This window comes from Nyctibius grandis, chromosome 19, assembly GCF_013368605.1.
Source record: "Nyctibius grandis isolate bNycGra1 chromosome 19, bNycGra1.pri, whole genome shotgun sequence".
NCBI lineage: Eukaryota > Metazoa > Chordata > Aves > Nyctibiiformes > Nyctibiidae > Nyctibius > Nyctibius grandis.
In genome coordinates this window covers 8578555-8588430 of record NC_090676.1, presented here as the reverse complement: position 1 = coordinate 8588430, position 9876 = coordinate 8578555, and the positions used below count along the sequence as shown (strand labels likewise).

The 9876-nt window shown below is 46.9% G+C and overlaps 1 protein-coding gene across 3 annotated transcripts; it reads left to right on the top strand.

The window, feature by feature from the left end:
• Positions 1-1861: 1861 nt before the first annotated feature.
• CEBPB (CCAAT enhancer binding protein beta) lies at positions 1862-7127 on the top strand. 3 transcript variants are annotated; one of them, XM_068416329.1, is made up of 3 exons: positions 1862-3185; positions 4186-4275; positions 6195-7127. In XM_068416329.1, exon 1 carries the CDS (start codon positions 2114-2116, stop codon positions 3098-3100), a length of 987 nt encoding a protein of 328 aa, XP_068272430.1. In that variant the 5' UTR covers positions 1862-2113; the 3' UTR covers positions 3101-3185; positions 4186-4275; positions 6195-7127. The 3 variants fall into 3 exon arrangements, with proteins under 3 accessions (XP_068272430.1, XP_068272429.1, XP_068272428.1); XM_068416328.1 differs by having other exon boundaries at positions 5678-7127; XM_068416327.1 differs by having other exon boundaries at positions 4186-7127.
• The last annotated feature ends 2749 nt before the right edge of the window (positions 7128-9876 follow it).

The following is a 9876-nucleotide window of genomic DNA, read 5'->3' as shown; positions in this document are numbered from 1 at the left end:
TAGCCAACGGCCCTGGCAAGCTGGAGACCTGTCAGGGTAATGCCAAGAAAGACCAACCATGCATTTCAGCAGGCCACCACGGCAGGAAACCTTCTGCTTGTGGGTCCCTGAGACGTTTTGGAGGTAGGAAGCACACGAGACCGATTTTCAGAGTTCAGTTGCAAGGGCCAGTTAGGGCAGCCACTGGATGTAACTGCCAGATCAGAATGCAGGATAAAGACGCAGAATGAGGGAGTAAACAGCCAGAAGAACAAGCCCTGGCTCACTGCAACTTGCCAGTATTTGCACCCAATACAGATGTTTGTATTTATGAAGGTATGGGCTCCAACTACAACCTCCAGACCCAGCTCTCTGGCCAGGCCCAGCTCCAATTTAATCTCTGGTGCATTCACCAAAGATTAACTTGGTAGATAAAGATGGAACTAGAAATATTTGAAGCCTGAAAACCTGTTAGGGTACTTTTGTTAGGGAAAGAAAAAAATCCTTTTAAAAGTTGAGAAGAGAAAGCAAATGAAAAAAAAAATAAAAGAAAGAAAAAATCCGATGATCCACTGGCTGATTCTTGAATTCTTCCTCTTTTCAAAGTCCTGAGGTTTGAACATTATGAACAGTTGACTGTTTGAATCGTATAATGCAATACCTGTTCCTCTGGCTTAACGTTACAATATTTCCCACACCGCAGGATTGCTTCACATTATTCTAAGAGGCAGTGTCATTTTCCCTGCAGTGCTAGGTCTTCTTTACTGAGGCGAAGGACACTCCTACTTCCTTTAATTATATGTTTTGTTTTAAATTAATGTCCTTTATTCTGGGGATGAATCACCAGCTTGTAGACAGGTAAATGTGGGAGTAAGAGAGTGAAAATATAAGTTTGATTCCCAAGGTGGGTGTCTTTAATTAAAACGGACATCAAGATTCAGTCTTCCTTCCCAAACTCACCCCGTGATTCTAAAAACATTTGGATTCCACGTTTCTACGCACGTACCTCACTTTCCTTCCAAACCATGTTACGTACGGTCCCCTTTGGCTTCAGCGCACTGATTGCCTATCGCTTGTGTACCCTGACAGTTGCACCATAGCACGTAAAGTAAATACACCAAGACAAACTTTAAGGCCACCATCCCTGCATGAAGAGCTGCGGAGGGGAGCTCTGGGCTTGCTCGACTCTCTGGCTGCCCGCAGCCATGAGAAGGAAGCCCGGAGCAGCGCCGTGCCCTGCTCCAGCTCCCCTCGGGTCTCTGCTCACTGCTGTAAAGCGGCTCTGTGCACGTCCGTATGGACAGTCCTGCCTGCCAGTGGGGTTTACTTAAGCAAGCACTGGACGCAGAATAACGGGATCTGTCTTCTATTTGCAGCTTTTCCCCTGCCTTGGCAAAAGGACTTGGAAAAATCCCTCCTGCCTCGATTTCCCCACGGGTGAAACGGGGCCCAGGCGGGATCTGCGCCCACCTGCACTGTCAGCCCCGAGCACCAAACCCCACGCAGGTGCGAATGACGGAGCCCACGCTGGCACGGGGGCAGCAGCAGCGCCCCGGCACACGCGTGTCCCCGCAGCCCCCCGGGGGCGGAGCGGTGCCCGCTGCCATCCCTGCCGGACCCCCCCGGCCAGCCCCGACCCTCCCTCACCTGCGGGGCCCCGCAGCCCGCTCCCCTGCCCGGCAAAGCCCCGGTTTTCTGGCGGCCGGCCCGGCGGGGCACCGCACCGGCACACCCGCCGCGGGTGCCTCCTCCGGGGCCGGGGCCAGCAGCTCCCGAGCGTGCAGAGTGGCAGGCGGCCAGGCGGTGACGCGGCTGTTGCTATGGGATCCACCGCCCCTATAAATAACTGAGGAAAGGAACTTTCCTAAGTCAGAGACTTTAGGACACGGGACCCAGAACCAGATGGTCCGGAGGAGAGGCGCCAGCTCCCGCCGCAGCACCCGGAGCGGTGAAGCCCCGCCGCCCCGCAGGAACTGATCCAGCCCGGCTTGGGCAGCGCAGCCGGGGGCCGTGCCCAGCGCCAGAGACTGAGGCAGGGTCCGGAGCCCCCCCACCCCGACGGCGGCAGCTCGATCCTCTGCCGGGGGGGCCCCCCCTGCGTCGTCTTCTCCTCCCCGCATCCCCCTTTGCTTTCATGCAACGCCTGGTGGCCTGGGACGCAGCATGCCTCCCCATCCAGCCGCCCGCCTTTAAATCCATGGAAGTGGCTAATTTCTATTACGAGGCGGACTGTCTGGCTGCTCTCAACAAGCTGCACCCGCGGGCGGCCGGGGGCCGCTCCATGACCGAGCTCACCGTCGGGGACCACGAGAGAGCCATCGACTTCAGCCCCTACCTGGACCCCTTAGCATCCCAGCCGCCGGCGCAGCCGCCGCCTCCCGCAGCAGCACCAGGGGGCAACTTTGAGCCTCCCTGCAGCAGCGGCGGCGGCCAAGATTTCCTTTCCGATCTCTTCGCCGAGGACTATAAAGGCAGCGGCGGGAGCAAGAAGCCCGACTACACCTACATCAGCCTCGCCCGGCACAGCCACCCCTGCGCCAGCCAGAGCCACAAGCCGGGGGGGCTGCCGGGCTGCTTCCCGCCCCAGATCGTGGAAACCAAAGTGGAGCCGGTCTTCGAGACCCTGGACTCTTGCAAAGGGCCCCGTAAGGAAGAAGGGGGAGCCGGGCCGGGACCGGGGGGCATGTCCTCACCCTACGGCAGCACCGTGCGCTCCTACCTGGGCTACCAGTCGGTGCCGAGCGGCAGCAGCGGGAACCTGTCCACCTCGTCCTCCTCCAGCCCCCCCGGCACCCCCAACCCCTCCGAGTCCTCCAAGTCCGCCGCCGCTGGCGGGGGCTACTCCGCCCCCCCGGCGGGCAAGAACAAGCCCAAGAAGTGCGTGGACAAGCACAGCGACGAGTACAAGCTCCGCCGGGAGAGGAACAACATCGCGGTGCGCAAGAGCCGCGACAAAGCGAAAATGCGCAACCTGGAGACGCAGCACAAAGTCTTGGAACTGACGGCCGAGAACGAGCGGCTGCAGAAGAAGGTGGAGCAGCTCTCCCGGGAGCTGAGCACCCTCAGGAACTTGTTCAAACAGCTGCCCGAGCCCCTGCTCGCCTCCTCGCCTCGCTGCTGACCCCCGGCCGGGCGGCGGGGCGAGCGGAGCCGGCCCTGCTCCGCGCTGCCCTCGGGCCGGGGCGAGGGGAGAGCCCGGGGCGCGGGTTGGTTTTGTTTTGGTTTTAAGTTTTTATTTTTGGTTTGTTTTTTTTGTTTTTGTTTTTTTTTTTGGTCTTTATTTACATGGCGGATGGCCCCGCCGCGGCGCGGGGACCTCAGCGGGGGCCGGGGGCTGTCAGCGGGGCGGCGCGGGGGCCCGCGCGGGGGGGTCGGGGGGGGCCGGCGGCCCCGGCCCCGGGCGGGCTCTGCAGGCTGCTGGGCGCTGGGGTTATTTAAAAGAGCGAGAGGAGAGCAAGGGCAAAGTGATGCAATCCTTTAAGCATGGCTGGGAATGCTGTGTACATGATGCAATCTCGTGTAACTGTCAGTCATGAATTGAGTAATCTGTTAAAGATGTTCCTACAGGTTTTTTTATTATAAAGAATAATCTATTTCTATAAGAAAATACATATGTATATTTTGGGATCTATGCATTCTTGCTACATTTGAAGCATTAATGAACAATTTTAATAAACTTTATGACTAGGTTAAAAAAAGTAGCTTGTTTTATTTTGAAGGCACATTTAAAGGTAGATTAAACACAGGGTTGAAATTCTGTCTGAATCTGGCTCAATGCTCTGATCAGGGATCAGGATTTTTATTGGGCTTTTGACTTTCTCTGTGACTCAGAGAAAGGAAAAAAAAATCACAAAAATAAAAACCCCAAGAGAAACCCAGCAAAGAGCAGAGCTGGAAGCTTTAGCCAGTTCTTGTTGCCTCATTTTATTTCCTCTAATCACTTGCTTTAGCTGCTGCTTGGGTGTTGTTTGGGGAGGAGGTGTTTGTGTTGGGGTTTTTTTTGCACTTCTTGCTGTTCTGAACGTGTAGAGCGAGATGTGCTATCCAAACCATGACCAATCTTTGGCAAAGTAACACCAATTATGAAGTGGGAGGGAGGAAGAAAAAGGAAGGGAGGAAGCTTGAAATGAGTTTTTGTTTGTTTGGTTTTGTCTTTACAGAGTTTCTATTCTCTAAGTTATGATTCAGCATTTCTTATGTTTGTAGTTTACAGGAATAAACATGAGAAAGTAGCATTTCTGTTGGATGTCGGTAATTTCGGTCATTGCTCAGGAAGCTCTCATGAAACCCGGCCAGGTGAGAGGCATATTAACAACAACTTTTATCTTTTCTCTTGAGACATTTTTCTAACAACTGTAGACAGAGTTTCTCTGATGAGAGGGGTTTGTTTCTGTGTGCATGTGTGTTTGCTGGGGGCAAGCGACAGAGAAGGGGGGGGTGGCAGAGGAGGAGGAAGTTTGCAGCAGACCATCATTTTATGTCAAAGAGAACTAAGGCTCTGCCTGCCCATGGCACAAGCCGGCCTTGCAGGGCTCGCAGGCTGTGTTCCTTCCCCGCTGGCTGCTGCTGTGTCGAGGGCTGTAAGAAGTTAACAGTCTCAGGCTGGTTACGGGGAGGGAGTTGGGCAAATGATCGGGTCTTACTCAGCATTTTCCATTTTCCTGTTCAGCCAAATTTAAGCATTAAGTTTTTAGATCCAGATTCCCAGTGCCCCAGAAAATAAATTCCTTAATCGTCTATGCTGTGTTTGACAGCTGAACACAGAAGGGGTTTTCACTGTAATGACAGTGGACTTGAATTTGCCGCTATACATTCCAATACAAACAGATCGCAGAAGGACAGATCTTCAATTTGTTGCTTATTTCTGGTGTTTCTTTAAGCAAAGCATGTTTTCTCCTGGAAGAACTGTTTACTTTTTTTTGACACTTGCGATCATAGCCTCCCGCGGCTGAATCTCCCAGAGCTCTCACTGAAATTCCCTGCTCCGGCAGTGCCTCTGTAGCTCCTGCTAGGAGCTGTGCCATAGTAAGCAGTGAAGTGTTAGTCCTGATACAGATTTCTCCCGTTCGCTTTTTATTTTGTACAGTGCAGTTAAGTTGTTTTTATGAGACCCTAAGAATAGATTTTCTTGGGTGAGCTAGCTCCTGCACCAGCATGACTCAAGTTCTTGCACGCAAGATAGACGTTAGATCTTGTCTTGACTGTCCCTCGTGACGATGATTACTCCAGCCTCCTGTGGCTGTTTATTCTACTATTCTTCTAGTTACGAAACTTATCCACATCGTTAGATCCTATTTTCTTGTTCTGCTGTAGGCCATGTAATGTTACCCAAACTTTCAAGCAGTGCTCCCAGTCAGAACTGGGTGCTGCTGAGGGTGGAATTGCTGGAGGACTGAAGATGTCCTCAGATACATTTCTTTGTTTCTTTCTTTCTAAATGACAAAGCTTCCAACAGAAGTTCAGTTTGTGGGGGCTGGAAGGCAGGGTAGATTGAAAGATAAGATGTACTAAAGGTATTTATATTTGTTTAAATAATAGTCCAGTTTTGGAGATAGAGCTCTATCGGGCATGAATGAGCTAATCCCCCGTCCTTAAACTTTGCCTGCCACAGTTCAGGAGAGCCAGGGCGGTGTTGCTGCAATTTAAAGAATGATGTTTAAATTACTGCTGTATTCCAGTGTATCTATCTCTTAATTAGGATTACAGATTTCTCATTCAGGAGGAAACATGCAGCAATGAGTTTTTGTCAGAAAGATGCAATTACAGACAGGAAAATCGAGGACATGGATGTACCAATTTTACACTAGTCTCAGAAGGAATCCGTGAAAGAGTTGAAAAAAGAATTCCTGAATGCTTCATTCTTAGTCTTGTACTACCTACATAACTTACATTTTAGGAGCTTTGTAACGCTATTAAATGCATGGAGGTCATGAAATACCCTGCTTTATAAACAAGCGTATGAAAAAGCCCCTGTAATTAAAACATGTCCTAGAAAAAAATAGTCTGGAAAAAGTAGTTTGGAAATGAATCTGAGAAAACTCCAAGCACTAAAGTAGACAAAAGATTCCAAATACCTTTTCTAATCACAGTGGGGGAATTGGAAAATCCCTGTCCAAACAGTGGCTCAGCTCCAAATATTGATACAGTTTCTCATTACAAACAAGATTCTGTTGACTGAAAGCAGTACTTGGTACGTCTCGGTTGTCTTCCGACAGGGTCTCTTGAGCTTCTCCTAAAGTGACTCGGTACAGCTTGCGGGAAGACTCTGCAGTCTGTACGCAGGCAAACCATGCAGAGTTCAGGCACGAACTCCAGCAGTCTGTTTTGAATTTCATGGAAGTTTATGAACAGCATTTTGTTTCGGCTTTTTTTTTTTTTTCCCTTTCAAATTATTTATGACATTGACTGATTCACACGGGTCTTTCTCATTACTACTAAAATAACAGAGTTTCTGCCTATGTAGAAATGTCTGTAAGATCAAATCCCTAGCACTGACATCCTCTTTCCAAAGCATCTAGCACTGTTTTATCATTTGCTAGGTGTTTGAATTCAGTTTTGCTTAGTTCTGCAGAAAGAATCCTATATATTATTTTAAAACAAAATAGTTAAAAATACAATTATAATTTTGTTAGTAGTTCTTCTACATATTAATAGAAATTAGTACTCTCTGCTTGTGTGCCCAAAGCTTGTACGGCCCCGTGCAGCTCTGACATTGCGTGGTGTTGCTTTCACACTTTTCCCACTGCCTTCCGTTACTGACTCTTGGAAGATGCAGGAAAATTTACACTTGTTTCTATACTAATTGTTTCTCATCTATCAAATAAAATCACCTAAATTCCACACAGGGACCAAAGGGTTATTGGGCAGGAGACTTGATCACATTTGATAACAATATGGTTTTTTCCTCATCGAAATTCTGCAATAGCCTTCAGATATCAAAATGACAACTTGAAAAAAGCTTTGTGCAGAATGTTTGCTTTTACAATTTCATTGCTAGAACAACTGTCATTGTTGTGGATGTGTATGAAAATATGAAGTTACTCTCATACTAGGTAGTTTTCAAGCAATGTTTCATTAGCTGTGACCAGAATAAAAGTCAATGCAACTCAGTATCTGCTTTAATAAAGAGAAAAATATATGAGGCCAAATTACACATTTTCTTTTGTTATCTGTAGTGATACTGCTTAAGATACAATAAGAATTGTCTTGCATGTTCCTGACATTCATACTGACACAGAAGTGATCTAAAGCACCACCAAACTGGAACGGCAGAGTTCTGCATTCAGTTTGTACTGGATATTGATGATTGTACGGTGCACGGGGGGTAACGACGAATTTGGTTCTAACTCTTTTTGCTACTGATTGCTAATGCAAAAAAAATTTTATTACTACTCTCCTGAGTGTTAGCCCTTTTTGTGTTTAAGTCTACACAAATGCTTAACAGTGAGAATTTTAGGGCAAACCTCATACACTAATGTGAAGTGTGAAGAAAAATTTATATCTATGCATGTATTTTCAAAGGGTCCTAATATATTAATCAGAAAATCCAAACAAAATTAGGACTATAGTTAACTACTCCCAAGGAAACAATTCAGTTCAAATTCTGGATATTTTTTTAATCAATCAATAAAGTAAAAGTAAAACCATGTGGCCAAAACTGTACATGAAATACATGAGGGAACTAGTTCTCTTTTGAGAGATTCTCGCTGAACAGACAAGTGAAATCATGAAAAGAATGGAGTTCTATTTAACTCTTTGGTGGAACCCAAAACATACTCTGAGAGTTTAATCTTTGCAACATAAAGCTAAACCTTGGTAGAACCTCTACGCTTGGATAATATCCTGAGGTTTTCTGAGGTTCCTGATTCTTTCACATGAACTGAGACTGTTTTGCCCCAGCCTGGGCAGATGAGCGGCACAGTCTATGGTGAGTATATAAACACCTAAAAAGATTAGATACAGCCTTGGATTGACGTCAGGATCGTGAAATTTATGGTGCGGTGGTAGCCTGATGCAGAACTACGTGAAATTTCAAGAGAGTTTCCTTTGAGATGATCCTGGAAGGGGCAGTGCTGTCGCCTGGAGCACCACCCCTGGGGTTCGATGCCAGCACCCCAGTCCTCAAGCCACAGTAAAGCAGAGCTCTCAAGTTCGGCCCAGCTGTAATTCGGATTTGCTCAATTTGATCTATTGGAGACTGTTGGAAACCAAAATGCCTTTCTTGATCATCTTCCCACCTGCTAAATTGTTTGAATGTTTTGTTTTGAATAAAAGGCTTTCCTCCCCTCCTAGAAATGGTGGTGGTTAGATCTGCCTGGATGTGAAAAACTATAGGGCTGGAACTCAAAACAAGGATAAATGGGTTAATAGCTGCTGGAGCTAATTGATTTGCATTTACAATAGGGACATACTTAGTTCCAAACTTTCCAACTGGTTGCCACAATTTCACAGAGCAGCACCAATTTTAACCCTCATTTATTTTTAAATTTTCATGAATTTATACATTTACTATTAAAATTATTTGTATAATAAATAATAATAAATTCCAATAATATTTTCTAGCTAATTAAAAGCTAAGGAAGACTTTGATCTACATCCTGTTTTCTCCTTGCCCTAGCCTATCTGCTCTTGCCTCTGGGATTCCTGTATCACACATTACATAGCCGTCAAAGCACTTTCTCAGAGTTCAGGGTATTTAAATCAGAGGTTTTCGTTAGGTCTCATAATCTCATACAATTTGCAGAATAAATCTTCTAAGAACTCACACTACCGAAGTGCTGGCTCGGTCAGCAGACCCGGTTTTGATGGGCTCCAATGCAGACACCTCCGTACGTCATGCATCAGAGTAAAGAACTGGATTTTCGGTAGAGGCTACAAGATGCTATGGTCCCTGTCCCCATGCAAACCAAGAGCAACAGCTTGTTTGTTTTCTATAAATACCTTGGGTTTGCTGGTATATTGCAACAGCAGTTCATTAAGCCTGCGGTAAGTAGCTCATTGATGTTGTCTAGAAATTACAGTAATAGGAATCACAGTCTCCTTCCAACAATGCAAAAATCCCTCTAACGCCTCATCTGCTGTGTCCCCCTCCTCCGTTAGCTCACCTGGGGTCTGGGTCCACAGAAGTTTTGCGATATATTTTCTATAAGCGAGTGGAGGAGCTTTGGTTTTAGAAATGAATGTCATGGTTACACGATGGGAAAATATTTCTGTGCAACATGATGAAACAATTACTTGGCTGAAGTAATTCAGGAAGGGAATCACAAGAAGAAGAGAAAGTGCCTGGAGCCGGTTTGAGAAGCAGGAGGAGAGCAGTGGTGGCTCGCTAGCAGAAACATTGTTTTGCTGATTTCTCGAGCCTCTGCCATCTAGACAATAACTCGGAGGTGGGTGTTTCTGACAGTGATTTGCCACACTTCTCTGCGCCTAGGTGTCTTACTTGAAACAGTGAAATACAGATTCTGTCTCTATTGGTTTTTGAAATACAAGAGGCCAGAAAGTGAACCTAGAAGGTAATTTATTAAGATACTTAAGCGTATCTAACATTTAAACGTACAAGGAGCAGAACAAAATCTGTGGGATAACTTGGCACAACGAGATGTGTAGAATTACAAAAAAAGGAGTAATTATCAAGGAGTTTGGTTGCTTAAAGGAATGCAAGTTGGACCACAGCCACTTACGCTTAACTTCAGCACACAAGCCAGCCTTTGTGCCAGCTCCGTGAAGAAAGGTCACGTCCGAGCAGGGCTATCCTGCTGTTGGGTTACTGATGACCACTCAGGAGCAGATAATATTTGTGTGCTTAAGAGTAGTGCTGGTTGCTGGGTTGAGTCCTCAAATCTGAAGGAGTTGAAGAGAAGGCAGAAGGTCTTTATGGATGACTTCAGCTATTGGGTG